The sequence below is a fragment of the Strix uralensis genome, chromosome 7 (assembly GCF_047716275.1).
Source record: "Strix uralensis isolate ZFMK-TIS-50842 chromosome 7, bStrUra1, whole genome shotgun sequence".
Lineage (NCBI taxonomy): Eukaryota > Metazoa > Chordata > Aves > Strigiformes > Strigidae > Strix > Strix uralensis.
In genome coordinates, this window is record NC_133978.1 from 42,798,180 (window position 1) to 42,813,312 (window position 15,133).

The window sequence follows — 15,133 nt, forward strand, 5'->3', positions numbered from 1 at the left end:
GGGGGTGCTCAGCTGCAGAAGAGAAGGCTCTGAGAGACCTAATTGTGACCTTGCAGTATAGAAAGGGGGCTTACAAGAAAGGAGACAGAGACTTTTACCATCTTTCACGATTTAGCCTTTAATGTCAGTAAAATTCTCCTGTCAATAGCTTTTGTTTTTGTTTATTGCAAAGCCACGATTCTACTAGGTATTTAGCTACAGCTTTATAAACTTGAAGTTCTTTGTTTACACATTCAATTTTGCTTTAAAACTATTTTAGTGAGAGGGTACTGCTTGGTTTCTGTGAATTGTAACTGACAAATAGCTTTTCATTTTCATATTATACGTGTTTTAAGCAAAAGTCCAGATGCAGTCTTACCTGTGGATGAGTTGTCATAAGTTTGATGATAGTCTTCAACAATTTTCTGATGATAATGGCTTAATTTGCACAGTCTATGTGAGTAAATATTAAGGTAATATAAGAGAGAATACAGTAAGTGTTATTATGTTGAATGCTTTGCTGATGCCACAAATGTTTTTTTCTTTTATCCTGAATCATTTTATTTTTTTCCTTTTTTGTCATAGTGCCTTTGACTTGGTAAACATTCATCTTTTCCATGATGCTTCCAATTTAATTGCTTGGGAAACAAGCCCATCGGTTTACTCAGGAATACGGCATAAGGCTCTTGGCTATGTACTTGATAGGTATGTATTAGCCTTTACTAGCCTCTCTCGCTCTTCTGTGTTCGTAAGCAGTGTATAAAAGATGTTTCGAAAAGCACACTCACAAATGTAGAGATTTTTATTCTGTGGACTGAAAATGGTCACTTCTTATCAGAGTTTTCTAGACGGTGCCAGTTACAGATCAGTTTATGACACTTATTCTTTTAAGCTGAATTACTGAGATTGGAGAATCTCTCTGAACTCATCAGAACTTGTAGAGTAGAAAGCAGGTTTATTTTTTAAATGTGTGTGTTAGATTAGCTGCTTCTTAGTCTGCATGGAGTCTAATAAAGCTGCCGTTCAAGTATGTTTTCAGTTACAGAATAACAGAATAATTCCAGTTGGAAGGGGCCTCTGGGAGTCTCTTGTTCATCCTCCTGCTCAGAGCAGGGCTGCCTTCAACATCAGATCAGGTTGTTCAGGGCTTATCCAGCTGAGCTGTGAAAAGCTCCACGCGTAGTGGTTTGCAGCTTCTCTGGGCCACCTATTCCTGTATTTGGCTACCCTCGCTGTGAAACTTTTTCTCCCTAATATCCGATCAGAATCTCCCTCAAAGCAGTTTGTGTCCATCACCCCTCACCTTGTGGTGTGCACTACTGAGAAGAGCCTGGCTCTGTCTCTTCTGTAACTACCAGATGGATGAAGCCAGCAATGAAATCCTCCCGGAGCCATCTTTTCTGTAAACTGAACAAGTCCCACTCTTTGAGCCTCTCCTCGTAAGTCACAAGCTCCAACCTCCTCAACATTAAACCCTGTGGTGTTTTAATCTCAATACTAGCTGAGTGCAGTAGGCAGCTAATCTTTTTCAAGCAGCAACACAGCATTTGTGTGCAGTCATCGCTGTTATTAATAACATCATGGTTTATAATGGTGTCACAGAGTTGATTCATCTGATGGGTGGTACAATACAGGGGATAGTCCTGAAAATGCCCAACAATTTACAGCTGCCCTAATTAGCAGTTATAAAGTCAGAAAAAAAGACAGCTTTTTCTTGAGTAAGAAAAAATTATTTCTGCATGGGCATACGTGTATTGGCAAAGTAAATAGGTATTTCTCTGATGAGGTACTGCTTGACTTCATGTTTGCCTGAGAAATGGAGCTTTAAAGTGTCTCTCCAAAGCAGCCACGGCATACGCTGCGACCTGTGACGTGAGACGGTGCTTAAAACAAATGGCTTAGGCTGGAAAACATAAAAGCAGAGTCCTCTGTGTGCTGTTTCCCTGCCCCGATCCCTGGTGCCCGGCAGCCCGCGGCGGGTGTGGTGTGCCGGGGCTGGCTCCGGCAGTGGTGCTGTGGGTGCCGGTGGGTGCTGGGCTCGGTGACACCCCAGGCCGGCATGGGACTGCTGCTGCCCTTCCCCACCGCCAGGCCTGGTCCTGCCGCGGGGCACCGGGTGCTGTGGCGCGGGAAGGCCTGGCACGGCCCAGCATGGCAACGGGTGCGAGCCCCGTCCCGCCACCCCGCACAGCTCGACCTTGTCAGCCACGAGAGCAGGTGCCAGGGGCTCGCGGGGAGACGTTGCTCAGCGAGACTTGGGCTGGGGGGAAGGACAGATTCAACGTGTCTCGACCTTCTGGCTGGGCTGGCAGCCTGCGCATGGCAAATGCGGTGGGTGAGGAATTCCCCACCAACGAGTAACTGTTTACTCTTGTGACTCTCTCTGGCAGCAGCCTAGAAGGTAAAGGCACTCCTGAACCAAATTAGGTTATGCGTTGGAAAATAGCTTCGCACGTGCAGTGTTGTCATTTTTCCCTATGTAGATTTTCACTGAAAAAGGTTCTGAAACGTGGAATGGAGTATAAATACCTTTTCAGTCCTGTTCTATCCAAAGTTTTATTCCTTTCTGTAAGTGTTATATTATATAAAGACAGGCAGATATTTTAGCAAAGAGACTGCTTTCTCCACTTCGTGTAAAGAAGTGCTTTTCCTGTGCACCCCAGCAGAGGGCTAAGTAGGAATTTCTCCAAAACAGGCATTTATTTTCACTTTTGGGGGCAACACAAGGATGAAGAGGAAAAATCTAGTATGTCTTCTATTGTATCACTTGTAAAACCTGTTCAAATCATTAGGAGACACTGGAGGCACTTGGAAGGTTTGTAAATGGGTAACATGCAGTGGTTTATAAAAGATTCCTTATTTAGGGGACAGATGCTGTAAGATCAGGATCTACTCTCAGTGCAGCTTGAGACACAGATTTCTGAGTTCTGTTACACAGAGCAGTGTGGGAAAGGCCTATTTTTATTTCATTTTTCCTTGGCTCCATTGGTCTCCTCTCCTTTTCTTCGCTTTGCACAAGGAAACTTTAGCAAACCTGTATAAACGTTTTGCATTATTTATTGCACACTTGTTTGCAGCATACAGTGTGCTTCATTAGCTAATTTTGGCCTTGGACCTCCCACGATGCCCTGGCAAGGGTAAGGTAATAAGACTGTAGTATTAGTGTCAGCTGTGGGTCAGAGATGTCATGATGGTATATCATTAAAATGTGACACTGCCAAAAACTGCCCCAACTCCCCTGTCCTTAGAAAAGAAAACCTTCGATTTTAGGTTGCACGCTACTACTGTGAGCTCGCATTCAGATGAATTGTTCATTTTGAGAGAGCAGCCAGCCGCAGATCCGGACCTCCATAGTGAAATGATGGGCTGCCTCGAACAAAAGGGGAGTTCTGTAAGAGCAGTGAATAATGGGAAACCCCTTTCATCGGCATTGCTAACCTTTTGGCAGCCACCAGCAAACTCTATTCTGATCTGCTGATTGGGGAGGACAATACACTGAAGCTCACTTTGAATGAATGCTACCACCAACAGTGTCCCCATTCAGAGGGTTTTGGGAACCATCTTTGACCATTGTCTGCCATCACTCCTTCAGACAGTAGGAAAAGGGAAAGTGAGAGCGTCTATAGGGGGAAAAGTACTTCTTTTCTTGGCTTTAATCTCTCTTTAAAGCTTCATAGATCTACATTTCCAGCTGAGCTACTGGAACTATGCAGTGTCAGATAAATACAGAAGAGAGAGGTTTCAAGCTGAGCTTTTAAATCCCCTTATCTGCATGAACTAATAATGCAGATTTAGTGCTGTTAAAAACAGAGACTGATAAGTCTTTTCCTTTAAAGCCTTTAAACTGCTAAAGAGCATTTAACAGCAATGCAGTTCAAACCCAGTGAACAATACTGAGAAGGAAAACAGTTTAATGAGCTAAACCTTCACTGAATGAAACAGAAACACCTTCTCACAGTTGATTTAGGTTACTGTGGGAGTAAGTGAAAGCGCAGTTCTGTTCACGCTGCATCTTCATAAACATGAATTACGTACAGCCTTTTCATGGAAGGTAAAAGCTATCCCAGGAGTTTGAAATACAAAAAAGAAAATACTTTGCAAATAAAGCTCAAATGAATTAGTTTAACTATTAAAATCATCAGGGAGGTTGTTTTCCCCAAAAATACTTTAATTGCAAGGTTTTAACGCATAGGCACTAAGCTGCACAACATCTCTAAATTACTGGGGGGGGTGGGGGGGGGGGGAAGACAAAGGGAAAAGTGTCAAGTGAATGATTTAAAGTTGCCGCTAAAAGTTTTCACTTGAGGAGATCTATTAATAATCATGATAACATGTTTTGGGAGTAGAAAGGTTTAATCTTACAATGGTGTTCTGAAGTGGTTTAGCTTTAATAATGTTTAAAATGAATTATATAGTGAGAAGAATGCTTTTAAAGAACAGCTAGCTGGTGCGTGCTGGGCCACATCAGGTTTAGCATTTGCTGTTTAGCAAGCGTGAAGAAAATCTCTTTAAAGACTAAGAGAGTTGGAATTACACTGGTGTTAAGCAAATATTTGTTTGTATATTTACAAATACATATACCGTGTATATGTAAAAAATTGGCGTGTGTAATGAGTTTTTGTCAATAAATTCCCAGAAGTCAATTACGTTGTTCCAGATAGACAAAAATACAGTCAAAACTGGATTTCTGAATTTGCTTTATAAATGAGAATGTGAGCACCTGCTTTATATTTTGTGGGGTGAAAAAATTCTTCCAGGCCCATTTTGCATAATTCCCAGGTGCAGTTAGCCCTGTTTGCATGATACTTGCATTTTTGTATTTTCTGAAGTTGGAGGGTTTCAGCTATACACGAGAGTAAGAAGGGAAATGTAGTTTACATTTTAGTTTAGTCTTTCATACATCTGCTGTAATTAATGCTTGTGCATATGTCATATTAATTAACCATATTGACATGTTACTCATGTCCTTTAGACACTTGCTGGGGTAAAGTGTCTGCTGAATTTAACAGCCTGGCTAGGGAGTGAGTAGAAGCTGTACGACAGGGTCCTTTAAAAGTATTAGAAGAGTTTGCGAAGGACACGGACGTGAGATGTGAGCCTGATACTGTGGTTCTTGGTGTGCCAGCCATTTAAACTTCCTGAAATTATCTAGAGCATTCAGATCCATAAAATGAATGTGGTTTTTTTTTAAAGAAAGTGACAGTGCTCTTCTGTTTTCCTATTGAAATGTTCCCTGGCCTAGTTCAACAGAAACATTTTTACATTACAACTGTGAAATCTTGGCATAAAGCTCCCCTTTGTGCCCTTCATTATTTTCTCACAAATATAGTCCATTGTCACATAGCTGAAGTTAATTTGATCAACATTGGGACATTTAACTTTTATGTCCGGTCAAAGGAGCTGTTTCATGCTCATTTTGGGTATTCAAAAGAAATGATTGCCAGAAAAATAATGTTACTATTAACAATTCAGAGCAATTAGTTTCCCAGGGAGAGGCGATGTGATGCACCGGCTCCACACAACTATTCTTTGTCATTTTATGGATGCTCATCAGTCAACTGTCACATCTTCTCAAAGACCCCTCCAATCTAAATGTTTCTCTTTGGGCTTTTCCCAGAACTAGCAGCTGAATGAGCAAAAGAAAAGCCACTTAGTTTCTAGGCAAAGGAAAACTTCACTCTAAAGATCTGGGTCATTTCAGAAGATCCTAGGAGTAGCTTGCTTGGGGGGGGGGGGGGGGGGAGGGGGGATTGTGGTGTTGGATTTTTAAAATTTTATTTATTTTTACAATAGTGATTTTAACATCAAGTGAAAACTCTCCATAATCATGTGCCTTCAAACTTTTAGTGAAATTTCTGTGTATTCAGATAGAATGCACTCCCAGGACAAATAAACCTTCCATCCAAATGTCTTCTAACAAAGGTTTAAAACCCTAGATCACATTCAAAAAGACAGCTTTTCATTAAACACCCTAAGGCTCATCTCATTAATATTCAGTCATCCCCCCCCTTTAAACTAAGGTTAAGTGCTCTCAAAATTAGCCTGTTTGTATAATATGCTCTTTAAAGAGTAAATCCAACAAAATTGTCTTGTTACTTTCAACCTGTCAAATACAGTCAAAGACACTTTTTCCTTGCTCTTGTTTTTCTGCTGGCTCGAGTTTTTGCATGTTTGATGTAGTTATCAAAAATTTAACTCGTATGTCCTTCCTGTTTACACAAACACATTTTGAATTTTAGTTCAGTATATTTTTAGCAGAAGAATAATTTTGTACTTGTATGCATTGTAATGGAAAATATAGATCATTATAATTTTAAGATTACAGTAAATGCATTTCCATAATAAGTGAATGATGATTTCTGATAGTCCTAGTCAGTAATCTTGCCCTTATTCCATTATTTTCAGCATTTGGGGCTCCTTTTTTTTTTTCTTTTTGGCATTAATTAATAACTGAGCAGGTTATTAATAAATTCGCAGCACTTATTATTCAAAGTGTAAATTAAAGATCTGGTTTTTTCCCTCATCTGTATAAGCAATAGCAGGTTTGGAAGCAAAGATCTGACTGAAGAATCAGCAATCCAAAATCCAGAACTCCTAAGAACTTGCGGGTGTCACCCAGAAAGGTGTCACTTAAAAAAACAGTAGTGTGGATACACTAAGTCACTCTTCAGTCTGCCTGATGCGAACAGAATTGTGGCTCTTTCAGAAGAAATGCTGTAAATAAAAGCTGTGAGGTTTCCTGGAGGGGTTTCGACAGCAGTTTTCACAGAAGCGAGCTGGCTGGCCTGTGACGTGGGTCGCAGTACGGGGCCGCCAAGTCTGCCTGTGAGCTGGGGCCGCTTTTGGCAGCACTCTGAGCCTCCACCTCGTCCTTCATAAGGGCTTTACTCCTTTTTAACAGTTTTCCAGTAACAGGTTCTCCTGGAGCTGCCTCAGTTGGCTGCTGTGTCTTTCTGGTAGAATATAACTGATAGTACTACAGGCTGGATTAGATGTATTGTAAAAAAATACCACTCGCAGGAGAATTTCTGTAATTAAACACAGACAATTGAAGAAAAGAAGGAATGCCTCTTAAAAAAGAAATGGCTGCAAATAAGTTGTTGCCTGCTTGATTTTGTCCTGAAAATGGCTTTATATGAGAATGTGCGGAGTGCGTCATGTTCTCATCGAGTTATATTTCTCTACTGTAATTTGTTCCTTAGGGAGTCTGGAGCTAGATAAAGAGCAGTCGTTAGTGTCTAGCTAAAGGTGACACTCACATCAGCATTCATTGCGGTTTGTGTCTTTTGAAATGTTCTATCGTATAGCCATATAATCTTCCAGGATAACTATGATTCAATTAAGAAGGATCTATATAGGCCGTTGATCCAATTTTTATTCATTTGCAGAGAAATTAAAATAAATTGCTATTGTGATTTTATTTACAGTGCTGGCTGTAAGATGATGCTATGAGCTGATAGTTATAAAACAGAGAAATAGTTGAAAGAGCTCCATTCTGCTGCAGTTTGAGTCTGTGGGCACTAAGGGAATAACTGTCTTTCAACATTTTTACTCTGATAGGAAGGCAGGATCACTATGTGAGAAGGTGGTTGTCTCTGAGCCTTGTATTGTGTGTCCTGGAAGGACACATATTCTCCCTAACAGGTAAACAATCCAATGGAAGTTACAGCATTTTTAGCCGCTTGTCTGTCTGCACAAGTGCTGAAGCAGTTGCAGACGGCCTTGGCAGACGTTCTTGGTGGACTGACAGGTAAATAGCTGTAACTGCCCCACGTTTTATGAAAGCTGCTTTCTCTTTCTTCCATCAGTGTAGGGCTTAAGATGTGGCTGAGATGATTCAGTTTCTCACTCCAACAAGGAAAATGATCCTGTTATCTCTATATCCACCAGAATTTTCTTTGTTCAGACCTAATATTGACAGCTCTAATTTTTTTTAATGGTGTGCTCTTTTGAAGGAGAGGGGCTTTTCCCTTCTCTTTAGCACTTCAAACGTTCCTGTCACGTCTCCCCTCGTTGGTTTCTGCTCAGCTCAGTCCTCCACTGTAGTGCGATTTTCAAAGGGACAAATGCCCGAGCTATGTAACATTTGTGCTAGTTAGCTTTTCTCAACTTCAAGCATTTTTTTATCCTTTGTGAGCAAAGTCTTTCTGTGTTTCTAGTAATTTGCATTACCCTTTTCTGGAAGTGGTTGGGTTTATTTTTAATTCAGTCCCTCTGAGCCTGGCTGTTTCCCCCAGGAGCCGCTGGAACGTGCGGGTTTCTGTCACTAGCGGCGTGTCGTGGGGTGACGTGGCCCGTGTCCTGTCACCTCCCACTGTCCCCTTTGCCCACGCGGCCATCCACAGGAGGTGGGACGGGGAGAGGCATCTGCCACGAGTCTGGTGAGATACAGACCTGGCAGGATGGCTTAACCGCTCTGGCACGGCTCCCGCTGGAACTGCTGAGGATGTACAGGGCCTCTGTAATGAATTCTTGTCACAAAAAATGCTTTTCCCAGCCTTGATGAGTTAGTGGATCAGTACCTCATGGCTGCATGTCCTGGTTATTTTCTGGCTTGCCATTTGCACTTTTAGCGCTAAGTGAACACAGGGTTTTTGCTTTGCTCCCCCACATCCAAGCCCTGCAGAACAGTAACCAAGAACTGCAACGTCTCAGTCTTCATGCAGAGTAGAATACAGCAGCTTTCTGCTGCCTGCCTGTGACAGAGTGTTACCAACATTGAGGGGTTCCAAAAGTTACATGGAAGAATTCTAATCTTCCATGATAAAGTAAAGGAAGATTCAAAAAGACGTGCAATTTCTCTGGTTTCTTCTTGTTGTTTTCTCTTACATCAGATGAGGAGCAAGGAAATTTCTTTGTAACATAACACCAGTGCCATAGCATTGTGTTCTCCTGTAGCAAAATTGACAAGTACTTACATCATTATACATGGCTGCTATTTCATTAGGCGAATGTCAGTGTCAGGTAAGATCATGGTTTTGTCAATATAATGAAAATACCAGTCAAGTGAGGAAAAAGTCACAATTTTCCAGCTCTAAAAATTGATTTTTATTGCTCTTCTTGTAATCCTTTCTTTGGATTAAGTATTTATTATTGATGTGGTCTTTCTTTTAATCTTAATAGCTGCTGACATTGTAATTAATTAAAAAATACAGCATTTTTGCCCAAATGGCACTATATTGAAATTAAAAGTGAACATCACATATTAGTTAAACAGCCCTGGCAAATGTCTTGAGTGCTAAGATGATTGCCTAAGCTTCTTGACAATTCCCTTCATCTTGCTGTATGCTGCTTGACCTTTAGAGATGTTTTGGTGTTATTAATAGGTTTTAGCTATTATATCAGAAAGAACAAGGCACAAAAATATGATAAACTTTATTTTTAATGACAGTGCTACAACACCTTAGGCATGCCGATGAAGGCACTTACATCACGCCTTTTGAGGCACACTTAGGCAGTCACCAGGTAACTTTTATTCAGAATTGATGGGGATTTTTCTGGAATTTGTCTCTAAATGTATATCTGAGAACACGAAATGGTGCGAGCTGAGCACTGACTGTGCTGCAGAAGAGATGACAGGTTTCTGTTTCAAGGCCTTCTCTAAAACCTCTGCTGGAGGTGGATGCCTCATAGACCAGTTCTTGAGGTGCAGGTGTGCAAGCTGATCTCTTTCATTAAAACTTATAAAGGAAGAAGTAGTGAAGATAGGAATGGCAGAAACCTGAAAGCCACATAGCAATCCTGTGTCTGGTTTTGTATAAGCCAAAACCTGACGTTTCCATTCTCTTCACTTCCTTAACATGGCTGTGGTAGAAGACAGGTTTCACTGCCGTTGTTCCTTGACTTTCCACCAGAAGTCACTGCAGGAGTTGTTATTACCTCTGGGATTACAGATCTATGGGAAAGAAAGTGTGTAGAACCTCCTGATCCGCAGGTCACCTGCTACCTCCCTACTAGCTCTTGGCTCCTGCAAACCAGATGGTCAAGTCACTTTTCTGCTTGCTTCTTCCCCCCCACTTCCTAAACATTCCTCTTTGGGGTAAGATGCTCTCTTCTCAAGGAAAGGTTAGCTGAGCGTGCCCTTTGCAGGGTGTGGCAGTGAGGTGTGGGTCTGGCTGTGGAGTGCTGCGTGGCCTCCGCGCCAGGAGCCTGGCGGTGACCCTGCGGCGGTGACCCTGCGGCAGCCACGGGCAGGGCCCCGCACCGGTCCTGCAGGCAGCGAGGGTGCAAATGGCCCGGTGTTTCCTGAATGCTCCGCTGATGGGCTGGAGCCTGAGAAGATTTTACCATCCCCTGCAGAGGCACAGGCCAGCATTACTGCTACGAGATTCAGATCGAACAGAACCTGGGGTTCACAGCTCTGCTTACGTCAACAATAAACAAGATGAGCGGTTTAACCTGAGGAGTGATGGCCACACCCAGACTGAGCTGGCCTCTCTTCTCTGCGTATAGCTGCGTTTTCATATTCCTTTACTTAGGAAAGGACATTTTATATAGGCAGTCACATGCTCTCTGTAAAAGCAGCTTTTGCACCTTTAATTCTTCTGTGTGGATAATGTGCAAAAATAAAGAGACTGTGGAAAGAGAGTATCTTACCCTGGAGTTGTATGAGGAATACAGAAGTGCTCATATTAGCTAGTATTTAGCTTAAACACATTTAGCTATTATAAAAATTTGCTCACTGAATAAAATATGGCTTGACCTCTGGATTGTTTCTTCCCGAGAAACGTGACAGTGTCCCTCCTTCTCCTCCATTCAGCCTGCTTGGCAGAGCTGCAAGTTTTTTGTTTTGTTTTGTTATGTTATTGTTGTGTTTAAAAAAAAAAAAAAAAAAAAACACAACAAAAAAAAAAACCCTCAAGCCCCTCTTTTCAGCGGTGTCAAGTTAGGATGAATTGGCCAGGGAGGCATGTTTATAGACTGTGTGAAGAACTTTGTCTTTGTGTGGGAATGCTGGTGACACTGGTATGGCTTGCCTGAATGAACTGCGATGACGCGGCTAATAAGGTGTCCTGCTGAGCGCCGCAGCAGCCTTTCTCAGACCTCCCACTTAATGCCATTCAGCTCCAGCTCAGTGTAGCTAATTTTTCCCATTCCCTCAATTCTTTAGGCCTCCTTACAAACAGAAAAGTCAACTTTCACACCGAGGAGAAGATAAGTGCTTTAGGAAATAATCGTGTAAACAGAATGTTACCTTCTGACCTGATGCTGATACCTTGGTCTGGGACAAAACCCAGCTGGCTATTGCATTAGACATGGCTATTAAAGGAATAATGCTGCTGATCCTCCTTACACAGTGCCCTGAGAAATGGTTTAGCCAAATCACAGTGCCTCTTGTCACACTGAATCATGTTCAGCTGCTCTCTTCCATGACCAAATTGTTGATATTTATCTGCTTCCTTGTCTTCTCCTTTCTTGCGACAGTATGGGAGGGAGATAAGTATGAAAGGAAGGGAAAGTCAGTCATGTTTCTGATTGCCCTATTGTTTTCTGGATGAATTTCAGTCCTTTGAAACGTATATACAGTACACCATTTAGCTTTTATAAAAGAGGGTGCATTTCATAAAGGAACTTTAAGTGTAACTACTATAATGAGTACTTTAAAGTAAATTACAAAGGGATTTCAGTGATTCCAATAACACAGAATTGTTCATTTTAAGATTGTACAAAGTGATTCCTTTTGGTGTTCTGTGTATAGACTGAAATTAATAACTAGACCCAGGTTTCCAGTAGCATCAAGGAGAAGAGGAACCTCTGCCTCTTACTCATTTAAGTCTTGGTAGGAATATGGCATCCAGATCTCCTAAATGGCTTTAAAAAAACTTACCCTTCACAGTCTGTTCAGCTGATGCTGCCATCCAGACGGAGAGGACTGTCTGTATGTGAAAGTTGACATATCCTGGGCTCCCAGACCAAATCCTGAGCATTTGTACTGTGGCATTTGTTTGCCCATCGCCTGGGTCTGGCCGGCCCCTGCTCGGGGCTGGGTAGTGCTTCTGTGGCAGGTGGGCCTCCCTGGCTCAAGCTATTCAGTGTCATAACTCAGAGGGTTTCTGAGATTTCTCGTAATTCTCCTGCTGCACCCAGAATAACAGAGTTTTTGTCACAGGTCTTCAGGAAAATATGTGAGGGGACTGCCACACTGAAAGTACTGGTGAGTGGAGGTCGTTTTGCTGGAAGTCTTGCCGACACAGCAGAGCAAGTACATTTCCAGTGCAGACACAGTAACAACTTTCTGGGTTTGTAAAGCAGTTGCTGATATCCAGTGTGAGGCAACCCTGCAGTTGTTAGACTAAAATAAGAATTTGACGTATTTATTTTACAGCAAAGAAATTGCTGTAGTAATTTAACATCAGTTTGCACCCTTACAGTGATGCTTACTCCTTAAAAAAAGTGTGAACCATGGATCTGACTCATCAAAACATTTAAGCATGTGCCTAACTTTGACTGTAAACTGGATTTAAAAGTTAGAATTGCTTGAGTGTCTCCTTCTTTTACTGTCCTGTCATGTATAAAAAGCTGTTCAACTCTACTTCAGAAATTGTTAGTGGTCTGCCTCTTCTCAAAATACAACAAAAGTTGAAAAGGAACAGAGAACCCAACCAGTCCAGAAAACTTTCAGTGTAGAGCCATCAGCTAAAAATGTAGAATTAGTTTGAAACTGGCAAAATAATGAAGGTGTTCCGAGTATGAAGAATCTAATACTATTATCAAGAACTCTTACACAATTAAAAGTTCTGTGTTTGTGGAGCCTAGTAGAAAATAAATTATCTACAGTATTTATATTTGTGTGCTTTAAAGTTTAACAGGGTCATCAATAAACCCGCTCATAAGCGTGCATTTTTTCCTTGGATAATGGTCCTTATTTGCCATATTGAATTTATTGTTTTGATTTCCAAAATATGCAGAAGTAAAAGATACCTCATTGGTATGTTCCAAGTACAAATAAACTCTTTTCTTATAAGTGATACCTTCTGGAGCAAGAACAAAGGATTAGAAGAGTGAACATGTTCTTCCAGCCTTTTCAAAGGGAAGAATTCTTCTTTTCAGAAGGAAGGGCTGTGATCTGTTTGAAAAGTTTTCTGGTTTATTTGTCTTCAAGCATTGGATACATCCAGATTGCGCATCACCTCTTGATGGGCCTGCGTAGGTCACAACAAGCAGCACAGCTAGTTAAGGCACTGATGATCTTTTGTTTGCTCTTGCCTATAGAGCTGTGGAAGTGAAATGTTTGTAGCTTCTCTACAGTCATGAAATTTTTACCTGAGTCAGTTATTTTGTCACAAGCTGTTTGGAAAAGTTGTACAGGAAAGAATAGAGCCTTTATGTTGAAGCCCTTCAGGATAATCTGGTAGTCAGCAAGTACAACCTAAAGGAAAGGGCCCCCACTAAAAACATAAGATTAATGCTGGTGACATAGGTTGGCTGCTTTCTTTTTATATGATTCAGATTTATCACTCCATTGACTGATTCATGGCAACATTTTTAAAGAATTATTTGATTCATGGTTAAAGGAAGGGTATTGTTAGAGAAACAAATCGCAAAGTAGAATAACACAGATTTTGAAGCCTTCCTAGTTCATTTGCAAGCGCTCGTTCTTGTTTTTAAAAAAAAAATTGTCTTCTGAGTTCTCATTTACTTGTACAGGTGCTGAACTGTATATATTTGTGGCTTAGGACACAGAAACAGGAGGAATGAACACTTATGTTTAGCTCTTGCTCCAGTCCCAACACCTTCAGTGTGTGTCCTTGGTCCTGGCGAGACTCACAGTGTTTTGCAGTGCTCGGTTTCTGTCCGAGTCCCCCCAGTGCCGGATGTTTTCCTGCATGTTCCTGGGGGAGGAAATACTGCTGTACTCTTCTTTATTGCCATCTCCTTTGCTAACTTGGAGTCTGATCCTAAAAGCACAATCAAGAAGATTAGTTCTTGTGCCAGTGATTCAGTGCAATTCTAGGCACCATTAAGTATTTCAGAATAGAGCTGTCAAAGTACCAAACTGCTGAAATGATTCTAAGATTTGGGGGCTCTTGAACTAAAGGTAAGTTCCAGTGGCAAGGACAGTAGGTTACGTACGTGTATTAAGTTGAGTCATTTAAAGCATATTTTATTGTTAGGTATCCCAGATCGTTTCATAAGTACATAAATGTGTATATCCTTTGCTGTACCACTGTTGGTAATTTTACTTTACACCTGAATTTCACCACCTGTGGAAAGGAGCTATGTCAGAAGCCGCCTAAAGCATCATTCTTGAGAAGTAACGTCTGGACTATTTTTTTTTAGTCTCTCATGAGATGCTCTTTCTAAAATGTCCAACAAGACAAACTACAAGGGGAGCAACTGGTTAGAATTATCAATTTGAAAGCTGGATTTGATTTGTATGCACATCACGTTTAAATCAGGTAATGTGCAAGACTATGAAATGACTGAATTTTAATTAATTGATCAGAAGCAGACTAATCAGCTGTTTTGTTCATCGGTTAGGAGACATTTTAAATGGCTATTTTTGGAATAGTCTGTTTATTTGGAAAATAAGTCTTTGCATAATACAATCACAAGCATCATTCTCATAATATCAATTTGTTTTAAGAGGCCTTCTCTAGACCTTGATGTCATTCCTGCAGTATCTGTCATTTCTTTGTCAGCAGTAAATGGCAATGAGCAAAGCCAAAACTGAGATATGAATCAGGAAAGTTGGCAAAGTAAAATCAGTTTTTTCTTATGTATAAGTTGCATATCAGATTTTGCAGTGATAGTGTTAGCAAATTGTGGTAATGTAAATGGTTTAACTTTTAAGTCCTCATTTTCCTTTAATGTGCCATGAGGGCACTAATCAAACTAATGTTATGTACAGGTCAAGAGTGACAGGTTTTTCTCAGTGCTTGCTGGGAGCTGACAGTAGACAGTATTTATTAACAGTACCTGCAATAATTTGTCAGCTGAATGGAAGATTTGAAGATTTTCATACCAGCAAAGGGTAAGTCTTTGCAAGAGATTTTGCTTCAAATGATCACTACCTGTGGTGGGTCGGCCCTGGCTGATGGCCGGGTGCCCCCCAAAGCCGCTCCCTCCCTCCCCTCCTCAGCTGGGCAGGGGAGGGGAAATACAGTGAAAGGCTTGTGGGTGGAGATAAGGGCAGGGAGATCACCCGCAATTA

The 15,133-nt window shown here is 41.3% G+C and overlaps 1 protein-coding gene across 3 annotated transcripts in view; it reads left to right on the forward strand.

Moving 5' to 3' along the window:
- The window catches only part of INPP5A (inositol polyphosphate-5-phosphatase A), a 251,562-nt gene that overhangs the window by 155,151 nt on the left and 81,278 nt on the right, over positions 1-15,133 (forward strand). For all 3 annotated transcript variants that reach the window (XM_074875636.1, XM_074875638.1, XM_074875637.1), the window contains exon 8: positions 565-684. In XM_074875636.1, coding sequence (XP_074731737.1) covers positions 565-684 — 120 coding nt within the window. The remainder of the gene's footprint in view (positions 1-564; positions 685-15,133) is intronic.